Source organism: Gymnogyps californianus, chromosome 11 (assembly GCF_018139145.2).
Source record: "Gymnogyps californianus isolate 813 chromosome 11, ASM1813914v2, whole genome shotgun sequence".
NCBI classification, from domain to species: Eukaryota; Metazoa; Chordata; class Aves; order Accipitriformes; family Cathartidae; genus Gymnogyps; species Gymnogyps californianus.
The window spans coordinates 21,121,637-21,142,893 of NC_059481.1; the positions used below are offsets into that span (position 1 = coordinate 21,121,637).

Below are 21,257 nucleotides of genomic sequence, written 5' to 3' on the forward strand. Positions count from 1 at the left end.
CTTCGGCTTCGATTTTGCAAAACGCAAACCACAGTTTTCTCCCTCCACCTGGGGTGATGGGTGTCATGTTTTCATCTACAATCAAATGTGGATTCTTAAAAGATTATATAAATCAACAGAAGAGATTGTTTTCATAAAAACTGAAGGCTCCTGCGGAAACATTTGTTGGTCCTTGCTTGGGAAGAGTCTCAGCTGACTTAGGCATGGTTGAATACTGTAATTGAAATCCAGTCCGATCACATTAGCTTCTCCGTTTAAACTAGAAACTTGAGAAAAATACACAATTCAATGAGGGTAAGGAAAGAAAACAGGCTGCCCCTGCTCTAGAAATACATGAAGTTTATCCAGTGCAATGAAAAATGGCTTATGCAAGGGTTTGTGCTCGGGGAATTTCATGAAATCAGAACAGAGAGACGGGGAACGGCTCGGCTGCCCTTGTGCTCTGCCCAAATCAGGAAGATTCAGGGGATGTTTCCCTAAACTGTGGAGGCAGTGGCTCCAGATGAAGTTAAGCACGAATGTCAGATCAGGAAAATCTGGATGCCCGGGGGAATTTTTGTGTGTAACTGAAGGACGGAATGGGAGATTCAGATCACCTTACGGGATGTGTCCCTTGGCTTGGCAGTGGAACAGTGGACAGTGTTTTCACATAAAAGTATATTATTTTCCTGTGAATTAGATACAGATGTAATTTCTTTGAGTAAAGATGGTTGGAGGGCTTCTTCTGAAATGTATTTGTGTCTTTTCCTGTGAAAATGCCAACTGGCACAACCTAGCAGAGAAAATCCTGAATTAGTTGCATTAGTACCATTTTTCCATTGTATCCTTCCAAACCATCTCCCAGCCCAACGTACTTCAATCAAGTTAAAAACACCGTGTCCCTTCTCCCTCTAGGTAGGTGCCAAACACCAGCAGGAGGGTACAGCCCTCCATGGCCGCCTTCAGCCTCGCCTGGATGCGACAAGCCAACTTGGCATCCAGGTTTGGGGAGACTTGACCCATCCATACCCAAGGATGCTTTATACCTGCTCTTCTTTTATACCTGCTCTTCTTTAATGGCACTGAAAAGGAAAACGTGGCACCTTGTATGGCCAAGGGAGATATTCGTGGAGAGCTCACAGGCTCTCCTTGGAGCTCCCAGCCCTGTTTTTCCTCCAGCTTTCCCTTGGTTATACAAGCTTTTATTTTTGATACGGCCCTTATAAGGCAAGTCCATTCTACAGACAGCTTTTCGTTACGTTCATCCTTGCCAAGATGACGTCACCTTAAAAAAGAAACTTGCAAAAGGTTAAACTGTGATTAGATAGATCGCTTCGCCTCAAACTGTGATCTTTGGCGGAGTAAACACCATGAAGATTGAAGGGGGAAGATAACGGTGCTGTGCTGGTGCCAGTAATGCGTAACGCTGAGGGCTAAATTCTGGTGGAGCAAAGCCCATTTGCAGCGTCGTGCCCGCTCACTGTGCAAAGGCTGAGCAGCCTCTCGCTCTCGTTAGAGATTTGCTTGGTCCTGGCTCATCATTTTTTCCCCCCTACTTGCAGAGGTAAGGACTGTATGTTTTTTCCTCCCTGTGCACCTCAAATTATCTTGTGTTACTTTCTGTATCACCGTCTGGATTGATGGATGCGACAAATTACTCCTCTCTTGGGAGCGTCCATGCCATACTCAACAGTGCCTGCCAAGACCTGCTCTTTCCCCCAGGTGCTACCCTTAAAATCGTAAAACCTTTTTGCGTTTTGTTGGCAAATACCTTTGTAAACCCCTGAACTGTCAAACAAACAGCGTGTGAGGGTGGGGTGAAGAGGTTGTATCGCTTGGTGGTGTTGGAGCTGGAGGGAAGGGGAGAGCCTGCCAAGTTCAGCTGTCCCGGGTTAGCCACAGGAGCCCATCATAAATATTTTAGTAACAGAATTATTTTAACTTTATTTTAATGGAGGATTTAAGCTGTTTGTTCAACTTAAAATGGTTTTAAAGCAGCGTGCTTCCATGTGCTGCTTCCAGTTAGGAAAAGAGAGCATGAAATGGTAATTGGCTTCGTCTAGAAGGGGAACAAGGATTTGACTTGATGGGCTTTCTGCTAACGGGCCGCCTGAGGACAGTAAGGCCGGTCCAGTGTCCCCTGCCTCCCCCAGGCCACCATCAGACCTGCACCTCCACCGGCTGCGGTCCCCACCCCGGGGGTGACAGCAGGGTGGTGGCCTGGCCCAGTGGCAGAGGGCAAATGGGGACAAGGCGTCTCGAGTGGGTTTCAACGTGGACATGGATGCGAGGTGGGGTTTTCTTGTTTGGTTTGGTTTGTGGTTGTGTTGCGTGGGTTTTTTTTCTCAAAGGCGGTAGCTGTTTTGAAAATGCTGAGAACTTGGCGAGGGTCAGCAGCGGAGGTATTTGAGGCATCCCAGCTGGTATTCCCTTCCGCTCCGTCTCGGCCAGGACCGCACGGGCAGCCCGAAGCCTGCCCCACGGACGGGAACCAGCTCAGCCATAGTCTGGGTTTGCTGCTGTCCTGGTCCCCGCAGGTCTCCCAGCAGCGCTGCTGTCGCAAAGCGGAGCTCTGCGTTCTCCAGCCATCCCCAGAGCTGGTGTCGAGGGCTATCAACCTTCAGTACCGGGGGCGGTATCTCGTGAGAACAGCTCATCTGGTTATGGAGCTCTGCTAATGGAGAAGACCTCTGCAAGCCTGGCATTGCCATGCAATGGTGGTGCTCCCTCCCTTCCTTCCCTTTTTGCACCTCTATATTTCCAAGATTTGCCATGTCCTAAAAAGACCCTGTCTTGGCTCAAATGAGCCTCTGATGAGCTCCAGCACTTGCCACCCCGTTGGGTCTGTGCTGGGGCTTGGCAGACAAGCCTGGAGGAGACAATAGCTGGCTAATGCACTTGGCGGGGGTGACAGATGGTTCCCAGGTCCCAGAAATCCCTCAGTGCATTAAGCACCCGATGCCCAGGAGATGCTTTCCTTCACCCCCGCCCCAATCTCCCCTCCTCCTCCCAGGACCCCGCTGCGGCCGGGAGCAGCCGTGGAGATCTCCCCGGGGAGCGCGGGGCTGCGTGGGAACCGTGCTCCCACGTATGGCTCTGAAACGGAGCTGCAGCTGAAAAAGCATTCAGTGGGCAGGAGCGAGCCTTGACGTGGAACCCCTGTTATGAGGAATTTTCCTTCAGAAGTGGGGAAAAAAACATCCCAAACCCAAGAGTAATGAAAAACACAGGGGGTTTTATAGCTTTCCTTTTAATTCCAACGTATAATGAATGATTTCCCATCAGAGCAGAGAGGACTTGGGATGCTGCACACCTTCAGAGTGCGGTCAAAATAAATATAACCTCTGTTTGCATCTCTTTGGTACCTGTCCTCTGCAGAAGCCATGAAGCCCCGCACGCAGTTGGCTCGTGAGCCCACATCTGCTAGGACTTTGCACGCAGCCTGTGCAGTGCAGGCAGAGGCAGGCAGCAGCTGCCTGCAGCCCCTTCCCCTCTGGCAGGGTCTGGTGTCACCTCCAAGGTCCAACATGACGCATCCCTGGACCTGAGCACGGCTCCGCGGAGGAGGAGAGGAGCCCGGGGGAGCGGCGGGTGCAGAGCCGAGACCACGTGCAAGGAGAGCATCCCGACATGGGGTGGGGGGGCCACCTACGTCGCGACATTGTGGTCACGCCTCGGCAGCCGCAGGAGGAAGGTCTGCAGGGAGCCGCTGCGTGGGAAACCTGCCCGCTCCTTCTTGAACCTCCAGGTCTCCTCTTCCACAGAGTAGAGGAGCGTCAGCATCTTGTTGACGGTGTAGACGGTGTCACCCCTGATGATGGCGGTGAAGAGGGCTCCTTTGCTGTTCACGAACTGCCCGGGCAGGGCGGTCCACTGCCGCGACGTCAGGTTGAAGCAGTCGATGACGCAACGCAAGAAGTCATCCGAGGGGCCGTTGCGCATGATGTAGAGGTTGTCGCGGTGGGCCACCATGCAGTGCCCGTAGCTCTGGTGCCGCTTGAGCTCGGTGATGGGAAGCCATGCGTCTTGCTGGGTCTCGTACTCATAGATGACAGTGGTGTCCAGTGGCTTCCACAAGCAAACGAAGATCTGCCCCATGGCTTGGGCGCAGGGTGCCGCCGTGCTCGGCTGCGGCAGGTCAGAGACGAACGTCCAGGTGCTGGAGGCCACATCGTACCTCTCCACGGACTTCAGCGAGATCTTCTCGTACTCCCCGCCGATGGCGTAGAGATAGCCCTCGTGGCCCACCAGCCTGACGTCGTAGCGCAGCTGATGAGGGCTGGGGAACTCGCTCCAGACGTTGGCATCGGCGTCATAGCAGAAGCTGCTCTCCACCACCTGCTTGCTGGCCCCGTAGACGCCACCCACGATGTAGATCTTATTATCCATGGTCGCCATGCCGGCTAGGAACGTGCTGGCGCTCAGTGGCAGGCAGGAGAGGGTCCTCCACGTGTTGGTCTCCTCGTCCAGGTAGCAGATAGTCCTGGAGAGGTCCTCCAAGAACTCGAAGGTGGGCGTGTGGGCTCCCACTGCCACGAAGGTGCTGGGTAGGAGGGCTTCCACGTAGGCCAGCAGGTCAGCAGAGAGGCAGTCCAGGTACTCCTCCAGCTCAGCGTAGCTGTCCTTGATGTAGAGTGCAGCGCAGTGGAAGAGGTCCAGGAGACCGAATATGGCGGCGGCTTGGTACAGCAGGATGCAGTTGTCGGAGTTGATGGAGTGGATCAGGTACTTGGCCAAGGGCTTCACCTGCAGGAAGGCGGCACACTCGACCGCCTGGAAGGTCTCCTCACTGCCGAGGATGGGCCTCTCACCCGCCAGCACCCGCAGCATGGCGAGGAACCCGGCCGCGCTCAGCTCCCCCAGCCCTATCTCCTCCTGCGTGCTCTCCCTCATGCCCGAGCGGAAGAGGGCACGGAAATACTCACTGCTCTCTACCAGCAAGGACTTCTCCACCCAGAACGACTGCTCCTCCACCCGGATACGCACCCGCTCTGGGGCCTGGGAGCCTTCCTCCTCCGGGGTCATCCTTGCCCGGGGGGGCTCAGCAGCTCTCGGGGGGTGGGGGGCAGCACCCGATGGCTCCTCCGTGCCGTGTCCCGGCGCAGCCCCCTCCTGCCTCCACCACCCTTTGATGCCTTTGCTGCGCTGCCCGGCGGCCGCCACGCCACTGCCTTGTAATATAAATACCTTCGGCTAAAGATAGCCAAGCTCGTGACCGGGGCCTTTCAAAGGCATCCGCCGAGCTCAGCTGCCCACCCAAAACACAGGCAGGGCTCCGGCGTCACCGTCCGGCGCGGGTCACGGCGGAGATGCCCGGCTCTATCACGGCTCGTCCCATGGAGGATGCCTGGCCGCACCGGGGGAGCCGGGTTTTGCTCTCCCGGCTCTCAGGCATCCTCCTTGCGATGCCCTAAAGGGACAGTCCCCACCTTGGGGAGGGCAACATGTTTGCATGGCTGGGAAGAGCATGTTGCTGCGCTACTATTTTTTTTCCCTTAAAAAGTGGGGTTTACAGCCACAGGGAGGTAACCGACGTCAGCAAATCTCGGTGCCGTCCAGCCCGGCCCTGGGAAAGGGGCTTTGCTGCCCCTGAGCGTGGCCACGGGCAAGGAGAGACCTTTACGGGGCCGTTCCCTTTGCAACTCTCCCCAGGGAGGAGGCATCGAGCAACCCGGGCAACATCCATCCTGGGCGCAAGGAGCCATAAACCAGCCTGCGCTTCATCCGGGGATCCCGTGGCGAGGAAAATGAACTGCAGCAACCCCTTCTCATCAAAAAAAGCCCCCTCCGGCCGCAGGGCTCGCCCCGCTCCCCGTAACACCCAGCTGCAGGCAGAGACAACCCCCCTGCGACTCACGTAGAGGTTGATGGTGAAGAAAAGTGTTATTTGTGGCACATCGCTCCTTTATGTGCTATTCGCAGCTTTTTCTGGCTAGAAATCCCATTTCGCCTCCGCCGCGGCGTGCTGAGGAGGGCCAGCAACAGGGCTCACGCGGGACGGCTGCTCCCCGAGTCTCCCCATCGCCGCCTGCAGCCGGCGTTTAGTTTTGATGCATAACATAACCCGAGCAGCCCATCCTGTTGAAGGTTATATTTTTTCCTCCCTCCTTAGCCCCTCATCCCAGCAGCCGGGAGCTCCCCGGGCACCACGTGACAGCAAAGCCATTGCCCCAGGATCGTGGCCCTGGCAGGTTCCCCAAAAAAAACTCAGTTTAGGGGAGAAGGTGAGAGCTTTGCGCTTGTGTTACTGTCATTGATCCTTATGGATACCCAGCTTAAAATACCACATTCAGCTTTGATTGCTTTTAAGCATCCTTGACCTGTGTCCAAAGGGGCTCTGGGGTTCCCAGAGGGGCTCTGCTTCCCGCAGGAAAGTGATCCCCATCCTCCCCGTCCCCGGGGCTTGCAGGGACTTCCACACTCCCAGACTATTTTGGGAGGGTTTAAAAATATCCTGCCTGCATTAACGGGCAATAATCCCAACGGCGCAGCAGCCCCGCATGGTCACGGAGCAGCCTTCACCCCCCAGCCCCGGCTCCGGGCCCCCATAGAAACCCCCTCGGGGCCGGCCCAGGGGCCGTATCCTGCGGTCCCGGGCGCTGAGCCTCATCCCAAATGGCTGCGATCGCCATGACAACGCTGACTTCAGCCTCCGCCACCTACTCGGGCTCGGAGCCCGCTGGGTGCCGGCTGATGGCTTGGTGCGGGCAGCGGTGAGTACTCCCCGTGCTCCCCTTTCCCCCTCAGGATCGTGCCTTTTGGGTGGAAAAAGGGGATTTTTCCCCCCCCCCCGCAAAGCCTCTGCCAGCAGCAGAAGGTGTCTGTGCTTAAATGCATGCGAAGGAGCCGGGCAAGTGGTGGGCAGGGTGGCTGTCCAGGCAGCATCGCTCCTGGGTGCCGCTCCTGCCTGCGGGAGGTGTAACGAGTGCACCGGCCTCAGCCAGGGGAGCGGGACAAAGCTTTTCCTTGCTGGGGACGCAGCGAGGTGCTGAGGGCTCGGCGAGGTGCCAGGACACAGCAAGGCGCCAGGGACGTGGCGAGGTGGCCGCCGAACGGAGGCACGGCGGGTTTCGGGGCCGGGGGTCCCTGCCCGAAACCCTGGGAGCTTGGGGGGGCTGGCTTGTGCCCAGCTGGGGACACCGTCCTCGGGGTGGCCGGGGCAGCGTGTCCAGCCCGGCGCCGGCGCGGCAGCTTTCCTTACAAGGAGTTTGGCTGGGGCCCGAGCGGCGGGAGCCGTGCTCGCCTCCTCCGCCTGCCTCATTCATCGGCAGCCCCGGCGGCACAGGGGCCGCTGCTCCCCCAGCCCCGGCCCTGGCCTCGGCCCCCGCGCACCCCAGTGAGCCCCGCATCTCCTCCGGCAGCGGGTTTTAAGGTGGGAGGCTGCGTTTCTCTTCTCTTTCTGGGGTGCGAAGGGTGGGCAGAGGGCTGGGGTGGGGGGGATCTGTCTGTCTTTGCTTGGGTGGGGTGCTGGCCGCCAGCGTGGGATGGTGATGCCGGCCACCCTGGCTCCAGGATGTGGATGGAGGAGAGGGGATCCCCCTCCCCGGTGCTGCTGAGCCCCCCTTTCCCCCAGGCTGGGGCACCCCACGAGCCAGGCGGCGAGTAGGTCCCCATCTGGCATGACAGCGGGTGCCCCACGTCCCCCCCCGCTCTCTCCCGCAGGACAGAGGATGTCCTCGATGTTCGGCAAACCCCGAGCCGGCGGCGAGCGGCCGCCCCAGAGCCCCCTCGCCGAGTGCAACGTGGCCATCCTGGGGTGCCGAGGGGCCGGCAAGTCAGGTGAGATGGGTGCCCCGCTGCCACGGGGATGGCCGAGCATCGGGGGGGGTGCCGGGGCGCCGGTGCTGTCGGGGGATGCCCACCTCACTCCCCTCTTTCACCTCCTGCAGCTCTGACCGTGAAGTTTCTAACGAAGAGGTTCATAAGCGAATATGATCCGAACTTGGGTAAGATGCTTTCTCCGCGGGTGTTTCCCCCCAGTCGTCCCCCACCAGCTCCCACAGAGCATCCTTCCCGACTCCCACGTTTCCCATGAATATGGCATTTAAGGGGAGGAAAAAAACCCACCCAAAATTACATGAAAAACAACGGAAAGGCTGGATTTGACCCAAACCCGCCTGTAAAAACAGAGGTGAAAGCAGCGCGCTCTCTGCGGGCACGTCCCACGGGAGAATGTCAGCTCCTCGCATCGCCCCAAAGAAACTGAATTATTGGGGTTCCTCGGGGAGCATCTCGTGCCTCCTGCTCGCTCCTGGGGGTGTCGGGCAGGGGAAGGGCTGGGGGAGCGAGCGGGGGCCGCAGAGCGGGCGGCCCTGGGGGCTGCGCTTTGCAGCTAGCGGTTCTGGGCATTTTTTTTTTTCCACTCATTTGAGTAATTAATAACTATTTTCCTAGGCCTGACTCCAGGGCGCAGGGAATAACCGTAAATGATTTATCAGGGACATTAGGGAGATATGGACCTTGTCCAGGAACCGACTCCAGCCCCTAATAACTCAGCGACTCTTAGGAAAGAAGGATAAATCCTTTCCTCCTCGGATCTTTTTTGGGAATGTGGTTTCATCTTCCCACGTCAAAACCTTTCCGAAACGCATCCATTAGGACCCGGCTGGGAGAAGGCATCTTCCTCCCGGGGGAACAGCTCAGCGGCTCTCCCTGCCTGCCCTCCTTCCAAAAGAAAGGGGTGCTCCTTTTGCCTGATTTATGGGGAAACAGCCCCAGTGTCAAGCCCCCAGCTCGCTTTATCTCGCCAGGTCACGGCATTTAGATAAGGGCCGAGCCCCAGGCGCAGCGATGGCCGCGCTGGGCTCCTTCCCCTCCCTCCTTCTCCCACGGGAGCCCACGCTTGCAGCATGCGAGGGGAAATAACTGCTCCTAGCCGGGCTTGCCCAGCGACATCACCGCCAGTCCCCCAAAATAATGTTGTCTCAGGAAGGAGCGAGGCGGGAGGTGTCGGTGGAGGATGCTCCTCGTCAGGGGCTGAGATTTTTCCACCGTGTCGCAAGCATCCAGGGCTTTGGAGAAGACGGGACACCCCAGCCCATCCTTACAACCACCCTTCTCCTTTCAGAGGACACCTACGCCTCGGAGGAGCTGGTGGACCAGCAGCCCGTGCTGCTGAAGGTGATGGACACCGCCGACCAGGTGAGGCACCGGGGCACCGGTGGTGCCAAACGCCCGGCGTGACCTGGCTGGACCACGGCTGGACCACGGCTGGACCACGGCTCAGCCGTTCCTCTCGCCCCCCAGGATGGCCCCGGGAACTGCGAGCGCTACCTGCGCTGGGCCAGCGCCTTCCTCGTCGTCTACAGCATTGATGATAGGAAGAGTTTCGAGGGCTGCCAGCGCTACCTGGATGTCCTCGCCCTGCACGTGAGGGGCTGCCAGCGCCGCTGCCCCGTGCTCCTGCTGGGCAACAAGCTGGACATGGAGCAGTACAGGTATCGGGCGCGGAGCAAGGCTGTCTTTTCCCGGTGGGGGAGAGCTCACAGATCCGCCCCCCCATCCCTCCAGCTGGGATGCAAAACCCAAATCTGAAATTTTTTTGTGGTTATTTCCACCCCCGTTGGTATTTGCCACCTCCTCCCACATCTCTGAGGTTCCTGCTCTCCTGCCCATGGGGGGATGTGCTTATTTTGAGCCTGTTGATATTTTCAGTGGGATGTTTTTCAGCTGTGTGGTTAAGGCAGCGTCACCGTCCTCGGGCAGGGCTTGAGCCCGCTCCAGCTCCTCGCTCCCCTCTGGATGTGCCCTTTCCCTGGGGCCCTTTCTCGCCCCGTCCCCGCTGCCAGGACTGGATGTCCCCGTTGTGTTTTTTTGGCCTTTTGTGCCGCTCTGGGGCCGTGCTGAGTGTTGGTCCCACGGGTCCTTGAGTCACGTGCGTTGCCGAACCCCCCCCCCCCCATGCGTTGCTGAACCTCCCCAAGCTCCCAGCATGGATTCTGGCAGGAGGCTTCCCCCTCCCCACGGCGAGGACCTGCCCCATCTCCTCCCTGCTTCCCAGCGCGATGCCATCGCATCCAGCCCCCTGCATCCCTGGCACACGTCCCCGCTAGGCTCACCCGGCACGGAAGGTCGCATGATTCCCCAGGGACCCGCACAGCCCCTTACTCCGGGATTTCCGGAAAGGCAAAACCCTTTCGGAACCATTTCCCCTGCTTGTCGCAGGACGGGGGACGAGCGGGTGCTGCCCTGGCGCTCACCGGGAAGCAGGCACGGGGTGTGGGGTCCGTTGCTCCCCGCTTGCACCCCTCGCTCCCCTTTTTGGGGTGGTTGCAGCGCCCCGAGGGATGCTGCACCCATCCCCTCCGCTCTCGCCAGGCAGGTGCCCGCAGCCGAAGGGATGTCGCTGGCGAGCAGGTTTGGGTGCCTCTTCTACGAGGTGTCGGCGTGCCAGGACTTCGCGGGGGTGCAGCACGTCTTCCACGAAGCCGTGCGGGAGGTGCGGCGCCAGGCGGAGCGGAGCCTGCCTGTCCGGCCACTCTTCATCACTGAGGAGCGTCCCTGCCCGCCGGTGGCCACGCCGGTGGCCCTGCCCACTCGCCACGGCTTGGCCAGCTGCACCTTCAACACCCTCTCCACCGTCAACTACAAGGAGATCCCCTCGGTGGCCCAGGCCAAGCTGGTCACCGTCAAGTCCTCGCGGGCTCAGAGCAAGAGGAAAGCTCCCACGCTCACCTTGCTGAAAGGCTTCAAGATATTTTAGGACGCGTCCCTGCGGGCTGTGGAGGAGGTGGCAGCGAGAGACCCCCGTCCCCCCGGCTTCGCAAGGTCCGAGACCATCCGTGACGGACTCACGGGCACCGCAGCAGCCGCTGGTGGACCGTGGCCCCGGTCTCCGCGCCGCGGCGAAGCCTGCGGTGGCAATTTGGCGAGCAGACGGGGTGCCGAGAGTCCGAAATCGGCTGTGGCATCACTCTGCCTGCCCCCACCCCAGCTCTCGTCCCTCCCTGGCCGGGCGCTGCCGCGGTGCTTGCACCCTGTCGTGCCACCGGCACTGGGGGCCAGCCCGGTTTTCCGTGTGGATCCGGGCAGTTCCCGGAGCAGTCGGAGCCGCGGGCACCACCGGGTGGGCGAGGGCCGTCCCCAGGGCCCCCCAGCTGGCTTGGGTGCCTGGCACACAGCGATGGGAGCCCAGGAAGGGGGAATGAATCATGAATCAAGCATGGAGGCCGCCATCTCGTTTGTCTCACGGGTCCCCTGACCGAGCAGCGAGTAGGAGGAATTTTCTTTTTTTTTTTTTAATCCGAACGAGAAAGGTTTCAGCCGACTAAAGGCCTCAGGCGTCCTGAAACTGATTCCCATGCATGGAAATAAGTCATACCAAAATAGCTGGGTTTGTTAATCAACTTTTTACACTACAGTGTTCCTTTTCAAAGGCTTTGCAAGGAGAGATGCTTCACTGACCAGGACATGCTCTGAAAAGCCTTTGTTTAAGACTGAGGTATTTCCAAAAACGTCTTAAATTATTTCGTGGCTTCTACATGTGCCCAGTGAAGCGCGTGAAGTGAATCCTAAAGCAGACCAGGCTCTACCTGTGCCCAAGCCAGGGCCAAGGGCTGTGCGTTCGGTTTCATTTGCTGTATCAGGTTAAATGTTCTGCTTCTCCCTGGAGTTGCAGTTACTCTGCAGAGTAAAATATCCACATGTATATTTGTACATATATACATATATATATATGACCTTACCGATGGAGAGAGAGATTCAATATGGGATTTTGATCAACCACTTTGGAAAATATTTTAATAAAGACGATTTCTGAAAAGAACAAAAGCACCTCCGCTTCAGCGCGGCTGTTTTCCTGACGGGACCTGACGGCGTGTTCCCTGGCTGACCGCAGGAAAAGCCTCCCGCCTCCCGCCTCCCGCCCCGGCTCGGCTCCCACCGGACTGCGCGGGGGCAGGCGGCTTCTGAGGGAGGGGGCGAAGCTGGGGCGGGAGGGAAGGCTGGAGGCAGCCGAGCGCAGCGGGTGAAGATCAGCCAGCCGGGAGCTGAAACGGGGGAGGCACGGGTTTGCCTCGAGTCCAGAGCCACTTCTGCTGGTGCAGCTCTGCTGCTTTCTTTTTTTCCTCTCTTTTGTTTCCCCAGGCTAAACTGCATTTTTCAACTCCCATCACTATGAATTGAGACGTTCTGATACATTCCTTAGGGCCTAAATGGTTTGACTTCAGCTGCCGTTATAGAGCATCCTCAGACCTCTCTGTGTACAGAGACGTGACGTTCCCGTCCTTCCACTGGACCACCACTTCTCCTGGTCTCTGATCCTGGGGCACCAGCTCCTGCTTTCGCAGTTCGGCCGGGCTGTACTCCTGCATAGGCATCAGGGCTTGCTTGGCTTCCAGCTCAGCCTGCTGCGCCGTTTGCACTGCTTCTTTATACATGTGGATCTTCCTTTTCCTGCAGGGAAAATAAAAAGGAAAGGCGGAGTGAAGCAGCAAGCCCAGCCCGCATCTGGGGGCAAGTATGTACCCCCGGGGACGGTCACATCCATCTCTTCGCACCCTGGTGCTGGGAACGCGTTAGGTGCTTATGGGCAAACCCCGCCGGCTGCACTCTGTCATGTAAGTGGTCTGAAGCGTTTGAGTACATACAGCCGCCGGGTTTACACTTGGAGAACACACAGCGCACCACATCACCCAAAGCAAGGCAGTAACACCCAGCGAGCCATCGTTAAAACGAGAGCACGGCCGACTTGTAACATTAGCTCTTTTTCTCTCATTTTAAGATGAAAGCTCTGCCCCAGATGTAAGTTTTCTTGCTGTCGAAAACAGCGAGTTGCTCCTCAGCTGCAGGGTTGTTGTGCAGCAGTACGGCCCAGGGGAACATTGTGGGAACGCAGGCGGGAAAGGCTGGGGAGTTCTGCTCCAGAGCCCCTATATGCCCCTGTACTTATGGGAGAGCCCCTCACACCACACATTTACCACCACTTCCCTCCCAACGGCCCTGCTGGGCTGGGCAGAACTGTTGCAGACGCTTTACTGGTGAGGATGCAGGGCCCGGAGAAGTGAAGCGGCTCGTTCCAAGTGACACACGAGGAGAGCAGGGAGCCAGACGAGGTTTTACAACGAAGCACGGTTCAAAGGGAGTTTGTCTTTGCTCTTCTCCCCATCACCCGGGGCTTGTCCTGCCCTGCGTCCCAGCATGCTGCCCTGCCCTGCCAAACCCACAGGTCTGTCTGCTTGGGGGGGGGTTTCAGCGCACCACCACACACCAAAAGACCCCCAAATTTTCCTGTCTCACCTGTTTCGCACAATGTTAATGCCCAGAAGGAGAAGAGCCAAAATCATGGCCACGAAGGAAAGCGCAAGGATGGAGTAATTCCACGTTGACGCTGGGGGAAAGCACAGAGAGGCAGCGTTAGCATGCACAGAGCAGTGTGACCCGCAGAGCCCAGCCAGGCGTTTTCTGAGGATACCCAAGCTCAGAGTGCCATGCCTTAGCTGCAGGCTGAGGGCAGAGGTGCTGGTGTCCAGCTCAGCACCCAGAGCAGAGCACCCAGGTCACACGTCTGGAGATAACCTCAGGCAACTCTCCCTCCCTGGGCAGAAGACTTACACAACTGCTTTCTGCCGCTCACAGCCCCCCGCCTCGGGCTCTGTATCTCTCACGCTGACCACATCTGCCACGCGTAGCTTTTCAACCTTGCCTGAAGCTGTGAGCGGCTGTGCCCAAGGGTGGGAGCAAGGCTGAGAGCTGCAGCGTCCCACCATGAGCACCACCAGAAGGGCCCCTCCGCTCTGCAGCCTTTCTCGCCACTGCCACACTCGGGCAGGCAGATTTTGCCTTCGAACACCGGCCGGGGTGTGCAGCGCAGGTGGCAGCGGATGCTCCGTCCTTGATTTTTGTGGCTTTGAAGTCGATCCTCGGGGCACTGACCTGCTTATATCAATCTGCTCCTTCCACCCTGCCAAAATCACTGGTCACCCCAGACCTTTGCTCTCTTGGCAGGCTATGCCTGGAAAGAGGCTGAACCCCTCTCTGGGAGGAGACACTATCTCAACAAAGGCTCATGCCTGTCTTCACCCAGGGCCTGCTTCTTCTGGAGGTGAGACTGAGGGCTTAAATATCTGGGGTAAATCACCTCCTCAGGTAATTCCCTCGGGCATCTCCATTAGGCAGGAGGGTTAACAGCCAAGGACTGTGTAGCTCTATTTCAACTCTCAACCCAGGAACGTCAATGGGACTTACGGTCTTCTCTGCGGAAGAACCAGAGCAGGTTCTCCAGCTCTTCTTGACCTATACCCAGCTCAAGGTTCGCGTTGCCTGCTGTGTGCTCATACACGTGTGTGCTGGCAAGGGCTGCAGGGAAGTACCTGTCTTCCTCCGCCTCGGCTGTGGAGGAAAAGAGCAGAAAGATGCAATGGTCGCTCACTTCAGGCTAGAAATGACCTTCCCCTTGGCTCCCAGGGTTGCCCAGCACGTCTCTCCAAGCAGGCAGAACGCAGCCATGAGGGCACAGCCTTATCTTATGCACCGAGAAGCGGAGAGCATTTCTAGCTCACACTGCAGATCCCATTATGGTGGGGCACCCAGGGTTGGAAAGGCCCCAGGACACTGATTGTGCCCTTCCACATTCCCCAGCAGCGCGTGTATGCGTGTACCACCGGTCCCCGGGTGCACGGCACATACCTGCTTTCTCCTCGCACACGCTCCTGTCTGCAATATCTTGCCATTGGGCCTTGAGGCCTCTCACGTTATTGAGAGCGACTCCTTTCCTGTTTGCCACCAAGTAGCCCTGGCTGCTGCCCAGAGGAGAGAGCAGCGAATTCGAGCAGTCCCAGCGCGTGTAGCCCGCGCTGCCGCAGAGACTTGTCTGCACTCTGTCAGCCCCCACCGCGGAGAGGCAGCTCTGCGTGCCGTGATTCATCAAAGAATCGCCTTGCCAAGACCAGTCTTGGAAATCTGACTCTGGATTACAGTCCTCCAGCAATAAATTCCCATTCATCGGGCTGGCTTGTAAACACAGCTTGACTTTAGCATTTTTCATCAGAAAAGCTTCAATGTCTGCAAAGAAACCAGCATATGAGTGTGGCCATCCCCTAGGCACTGGACATATATGCACACAGAGTGTATAGGGCAGATGGGAATGACACCCATTTCTGGAACTGGGAAATCGGCGTAGGGCAAAAGGCATTCAAGAGGCAAACTGCCTCCAGTCCAGCGTCTCTCTGCCAGGGCTGCTGGGCTCGTAGCTGAGCTTTGCCTAGTTCATCCCACGCTTCTCAGCAAACATGGCTCAAGCACATCCTTTTGGGTGGGTCCTGGGAAGCCCAGCTAGACTGGCCCTTGTGACTAGTGCTGAGCTCTGTTAGAAGCTGTATCTGTAGCTGTTCCGTGGAGAAGAGATGACAGTAAGCTCCTCTCCTAGACTTGAGCTCTGCTGGGCCCCTTGGTGTGCTGGCTGGTGCCAGCCCACAGCGCCGCGCAGCCTGGCCCACGCTTAGCCCCTTCCTGCTGATTCTGGGAGGCGGGAGGCTGCTCTCTTGGTTTGTTCCAAGAGGCAGAGGAGGCTCAGACCCTTTGGTGAGCCTCATTGCTGGCTTCTGCTTTCCCTCTGGGGACAGACACCCTGATGTCCTGCTCCAGCTGGACGAACTAGGAACTGCCTCTAATGTCTCTTTCTGGGGAACCCCAGGGGAAGGGTTTGGGGCTCAGGTCTTTCCAGTTTGGCTGTCTAACCTTAAAGTGTCAGCTGAAACATCCCTCTGCACAGTGGAGGTGCAGATAGTCCCAACAGACATTGATATTGGGTTGAAAAAAATCAAATCTCCATAAGTCAGGTGTCTTCCTTGGTGTCAAAGAGATTGCAACCGTGCTGTAAGCACAGGCTTAGGGTGCAATTTTCCCCATGGTTGAGCCAGGCTGCTGCTGGTGTATACTGAGGAAAATGGGCCCATGGAGAGGAAGAAGCCATATTTCCAGAAAGTTAAGGTCTTTAATGCATGCCTTTGCCATAATACTGTCTGTATGTGTTTGCCCTCAGACAGTGAGGCGTTTGTAAGGTCATACAACAATGCTGGAAACTCTCGCATGTGTACATCCAGCTCCTGTGAACCCGCCCTGCAGACAATGTCTTGTTGTAAGCCCTGCTGAGCCTGGTGTGGGTGAGAGCCTGTGAAGAGACACAGCCTCGGCACGTGTGACCTACTTCACCCACACCGTTAGCCTCTAAGGCAAGACTCTACCTTGCAGCAGGAAAAATGGGATTATCCAGAAGAACTTCATATTTGTATGTGCAGCTGGGATGGATCACGCCTTCACCAGTGTTTCTTCAGTGCACAGACGCCTGGGAAAGAGAGATAAGAGGTGAGGGATAACCTCACAGCATCCTCTGCTAGCTCCCATTCTACAGTGCCGCTGGTTTTATCAGTGGGAGCCCTGAAAGTTAGACGAGTTACTACTCAGAGGGACTGGAGACAGCAGGCCAGCACGTGTCTCCTCTGGTGTCTACAGTAGACGAAAGGAGACAAAAGCACAGTGATGATCTTTTAAATTACTCTGTGCTCATGCTGATTCCCCTCCCTGCTCCAGCTCTGTGTTCAGAGAGGGGATCTGATGTACCCCTGCAGCTGTGGCATTGTTTTCTTCTGCGGACATGAGTCTGAGCTGCCAGGATGGGGTGCGGACAGACGGTGACTCCAGGAACCATTGAGGTGACAGCAGAGTGGGTCTGGCACAGGGTCTGCTGCCTGGGGTTGGACCCCTTGCCTAGGTGACCCCGTGCAGATGCAAGCTCAGCTGCTGAGAGCCAGCCTCTCCCCAGCTAACCTTGCTGCTTCCCTCCTTGCTCCCCTGCCACAATCCTTAGAGAATACATACTTTGTGGACACTGACTACCTGCTGCCAATCCACGGATGGCCGAATAAGGGTGTGGAGATGATGAAGTGGAGGGCTCAGCTCCAAGAGGAGGAAAAGCCAGCTTGCCATTGAGGCAAAGGTATCTCCCATCCCTTAGGGAAGCAGAAAGCTCCTCCTTGACCTTTAGTCTCTCATTTGTCAGTGGCATCAACCCAGCTTTTATGGCTGCTTGTCCAACCCAGTTCTTCAGCCTCCTTTGGAGGGACCTGACCTGAGCAGAGGGTTCCCGTCTGCCCACGGTGAGTTAGTTTGAGACAGTTAGGTTGGCTCTCCTCAGCCCACTGCTCAGCCACTGCTCACTGGCCTCATCCGAACAGTCACCCACTCGCAGGTGAATGACACCACAACACACGTGCGTCCCTCAGACATGCTGGCCCCACAGGCCATTAATTATTATACGAAGACAGACTTTTATGACTGATACTCTCAACTTCTACCTGCCTTTGTAGTATGGCCTGGCACTGTCTGAAACTGTTCCCTGGAAATTGCTCACAAGCACGTTCCACTGTGCCAGGCGTGTCAACAACGCTGCTGCTGACTCCTCAGGGAAGCATTTGTCCTACCGGTTATAGACCTAATGATTGCTACTATTTCCCCCCCCCCCCTTTCTCAATGTCTTCACAATTCAAAGTTCACATTTTACAGCCAACCAGGCATGCAGGCTTGCTCCCTGCTGCCAGAAAACCGCCTGTTAGCAATTCTTTGAGGATGGGACTCTCAAATACATGGTCCGCTTTCACTCTGTATTTCAGAAAATAGGAGTAAAGCTGCTCCCTGCAGTTAGGTATGCCAATTACCTTACCGTCCAGGTAACCTTTAGCTTATTCACATGGATCACTCCTCAGAAAGGAGGAAATAAAGTCTTGGTGCCAATGAAATCAAGTTACAAGCCTGCTACACCCTAATAAGAAGTGCCACTTGAATGTGTTAAATCTTGCTGTGCAAGGCTTCCGTCTAATCATTTGCTAGAACAGGAATATTTGACATGCATGTTGCTGATTTTCTCCTAAGGTGTTTCATAACTTGTGGGCCACCTCCTGGCATGCTCACTAAAGCTGCCATGCACAGCAGGGATGCTAGAAAGCTGCTAGAAGTACTTCACTATTTCATAAAGTAGTGACTGCCAAATCTCCCCCAGACGTGGGAGGCCGGAACTTCTCAGGTACAATACAGTAGCAGAATGGATATTTACTGTGCATTAACAGGAAATTTAGGTAAAAGACTTTAAGGGAAATGCCCGTTATTTTAAAGATCTTTTACATCTACATCAAACTGACCAAACTAGTTTGGAAGTTTTTCATCAAAGCTACAAAACAAAGTGTTCTCAGGCCAGTGTATCTATCCCAGTGGAGAGCCTGAGCAGGATCCAGAACACTGCCTGCACCACCAGTTTCCCCAGCAAGGAAACAGTGAGTCCCACAATTGGGCTGGATGTGCTCTGGAGAGTTTGGATCTTCCAGTCTGAAGGAGAGATTTTTAAAGTCATCTCCTCCAGCCTCCCCCACACAGCTGCTCTGCCCCGCTGCCCACATCCCAGCGTGGGTGAGCACTGCTCCACCAAACAAGCTGAGAGAGCGTGGGTGATGTCTTCTCCATCGGTCCCCTGCCCACACATCTCAGCAGTCACTCTGGCTGCTGTTGGATGGGGATCAGCCCTTAGATCCGGGCCTTAGACAACTCTAAGCTGTGGATTTTGGTCTCCCAGCCCTCTGAAGACACCCAAGACCCTTCTGAGGTTGCTTCCCAGTTTGGGTATAACACAGGAAGCTCAAATGAGAGGAAGCTCGTGCATTTTATGCTTGTATGGAAGGAGGCAGAAAGAACAAAGAGGCCAGCACCTCCCAAGGAAACATTTTACCTGTGTTATTTTGAGTTTATATTTACACCTGAACAATTTTGTAAGTTCTTTCTTTTTGCAAATGGGATTTTCACATCAAAAGCTGCAAAACTGATATGTCATGCATACTTCAGGAACAAAGAGTCCCTCGCCAATGCTGCCCCAAATCCTCTTGTTCAAAATCAGGATCTGTGGACTTTGGTGGCATCCTATAAAATCTTAAGAAAGTACAGAAAAATGGCAGGTGACTGCTTTTTGCCCTACATAGTGATCCCAGCACTTAAATGGTAAAATCCTTCCTCATGAGGGAAGCCTTTGGAGCTATGGGACCCATCACACGCACAAGGCAGAGCTGAGGGATCGGTGCTCTAAAGCTTGGCATAATCCGGCAAGGAGCCTGTCCTGTGCGGGAACACGCACGTCCCCAGCTGCATGCGGACTCTTTCCAGCCAGGGCACAGCACGCCATGCTGTGAAACCACCATGCGCTTTGTATGTTGGTTTTTATCAGGACTAATACTCGAGGCTGCTTACCAAGCCAGATGTTGCCCTCACTCTGCAAAGGAGAAGTCTTGAGATACTTGCTATATTGATATAAGTAAAGATAGGGAAAAAACGTCTTCTGGAAAGACCATCAAGTACAGCCTCTGTTAAGATGATAATGTCCCTTTGGACACTACTCACTACACAATATGGGACAATGCACTTATAATGTCCCAGTCTTTGTAAAATAGTCTCCTCTCGTCATTCAGACTCTGTCTCTGGTGGTTATCTTATCTTAACTGTGTTAAAATGCGTCAGTTATTCCAAATACATTATAAAAGTGGGATGCCCTGTCTTTGGGATTCATAGAGGATATACAGTGGCACACCACGGAGACACAAATGGATGGGTTGGTTTATAAAGGTTCATTAAGGACTGAGTTCAATTAAAGAACACAAGAAAAATGTTTAATATTTAAAATACTAAAGCAAGAAGGCAGTCTGTACTATTTTTTAACCTTTGTAAAGTCAAAAGTTAAAGAGCAAATCTGAGTTATATTAAATATTTTCCTTTGACTGCTTTCCAGGCTGTTTATATGCAGGAGTTATCCCAGCCTGCTTCTCACTTGCCATTCAGTCTCTCCTTAAACAAGTTATGCAGCCTTCGCTTAAAATTTCCAGAGATTTGAGCTTTCTAACTGAAATAAATAAATAAGCCTTTCTTTACAGATAGCTATAAATTAACCCACCAGCTAGTGCACCAGGAATGTCCATTAATCTCCGCTAACTCACCAGAAACATGCAGTTCCCAGCAAAGAGGAAGCTACATTTCTTCTTTAAGTCCTGTTGTCTGAAGACGTCTCCTCCGAGCACCCGTCAGCGCCTTACTACGGCGACGAGGCTGCCTTTCCTCCTACTCTCGGTATGCTATGAGCTGTGATTCATTCTGGTCCTGAGTCATGCATGAAGGCCAGTCCAACAGGTGAGGTTCACTCCAGCCCCTGAAAAAACCACACCTCTTTAGTGGGTCCATTTACAGCATGAGGTGAGTGACCTTTTCCCAAAGAATGAACCGTAGGAACTTCCAGCTTATTTGCTCAAGCTATTGGCATAATCAGTATCACAAGAGCACGCCAAGTAGAATGACAGTAATGTTACCCTGGGGTTAAAACAAACGATAATGTTCACTCTGCCTGGCTCAGTCCTCATTGCATAAAGGAAGCATATCCTGATAAAGCAGATTTTTTTTTTAGTGACTAGTCATTCTAAGGCTCTCAGAGCATCTTACGAGAGCGACTGACTTCGCAGGCAAAGCACAAAGCACCCATCTGAGATTCTGCCATCCCCGTTTCACAGGTACTGGCCACAGTTGGCTAAGTCAATAGACTGCTAAGAGGCTTTGCAGCGTCACAAGGCTGATGTGCTGTCTTTGTGCCAGCCACATTTGGAAAGGAGGATTTCTCCTCCATGAACTACTTGATCCCATGGATGGAGCTGCATACTGCAAAGCGACCTAGATACCTCTCGGGGATGGGCTTGGAGCACACAGCTCGCACTGGTTAGCTTAAGCTTAACTGGAGATGGGCGCGGTATGCTTACGTTCGTCCTGTTCTCAAATGTTCTCCAGCTTGAAATAAAGTGTCTTTGGCATTGAAGCTGTGTTCCAGTGCAATTAATCCTTTGAATCCTATCTCACATCCGATTCAGAGCTTTCTCTGGCTGCCCCTGTGAAATTTCACCCAGCAGACATGCATACTCCCCAAACACAGATGTTTTACTGTTCAGCGTCAGCCTGGCAGCCATCGGATGGGAGCTCACACTCAGAAACACATCCTCGGTGAAACACGAGCTCCTCTCTGCTGGGGGAGGCAGGTCGAGCTGGGACATGACACCACGCTGTAAATCGTGCCATCTTTCCTCCTCATTTCAAGTTGGATCATTTGAAAAGTGCCATCACGCTAGGGAACGCTTTTCTACAGTGTCCTTGTGACCTTTCCATTGCCAGGGAAGGGGTGCATTGACAGGCCAGCAAGCGGTCTCACAAGCTACACAACCAAATCCTCTGGCCCCTGTAGTGCAATCTCCGAGTAGAGGGAGGGAGACGCT

The 21,257-nt window shown here is 55.2% G+C and overlaps 3 protein-coding genes across 3 annotated transcripts; 1 reads left to right on the forward strand and 2 right to left on the reverse strand.

The window, feature by feature from the left end:
- Window positions 1-3,627: 3,627 nt before the first annotated feature.
- Window positions 3,628-5,004, reverse strand: KBTBD13 (kelch repeat and BTB domain containing 13). Its single transcript, XM_050903636.1, has one exon. The coding sequence runs from the start codon at window positions 5,002-5,004 to the stop codon at window positions 3,628-3,630; it is 1,377 nt and encodes a 458-aa protein (XP_050759593.1).
- A 2,645-nt stretch (window positions 5,005-7,649) lies between these two features.
- RASL12 (RAS like family 12) lies at window positions 7,650-11,141 on the forward strand. The gene is made up of 4 exons (XM_050903562.1): window positions 7,650-7,758; window positions 9,047-9,120; window positions 9,226-9,416; window positions 10,297-11,141. The coding sequence occupies exons 1-4, from the start codon at window positions 7,650-7,652 to the stop codon at window positions 10,679-10,681; spliced, it is 759 nt and encodes a 252-aa protein (XP_050759519.1). The 3' UTR covers window positions 10,682-11,141.
- A 990-nt stretch (window positions 11,142-12,131) lies between these two features.
- SLC51B (solute carrier family 51 subunit beta) lies at window positions 12,132-14,920 on the reverse strand. Its single transcript, XM_050903529.1, has 4 exons — window positions 14,605-14,920; window positions 14,164-14,307; window positions 13,216-13,306; window positions 12,132-12,372 (listed from the first exon to the last, which is right to left on the reverse strand). Exons 1-4 carry the CDS (start codon window positions 14,918-14,920, stop codon window positions 12,153-12,155), a joined length of 771 nt encoding a protein of 256 aa, XP_050759486.1. The 3' UTR covers window positions 12,132-12,152.
- Window positions 14,921-21,257: the final 6,337 nt, after the last annotated feature.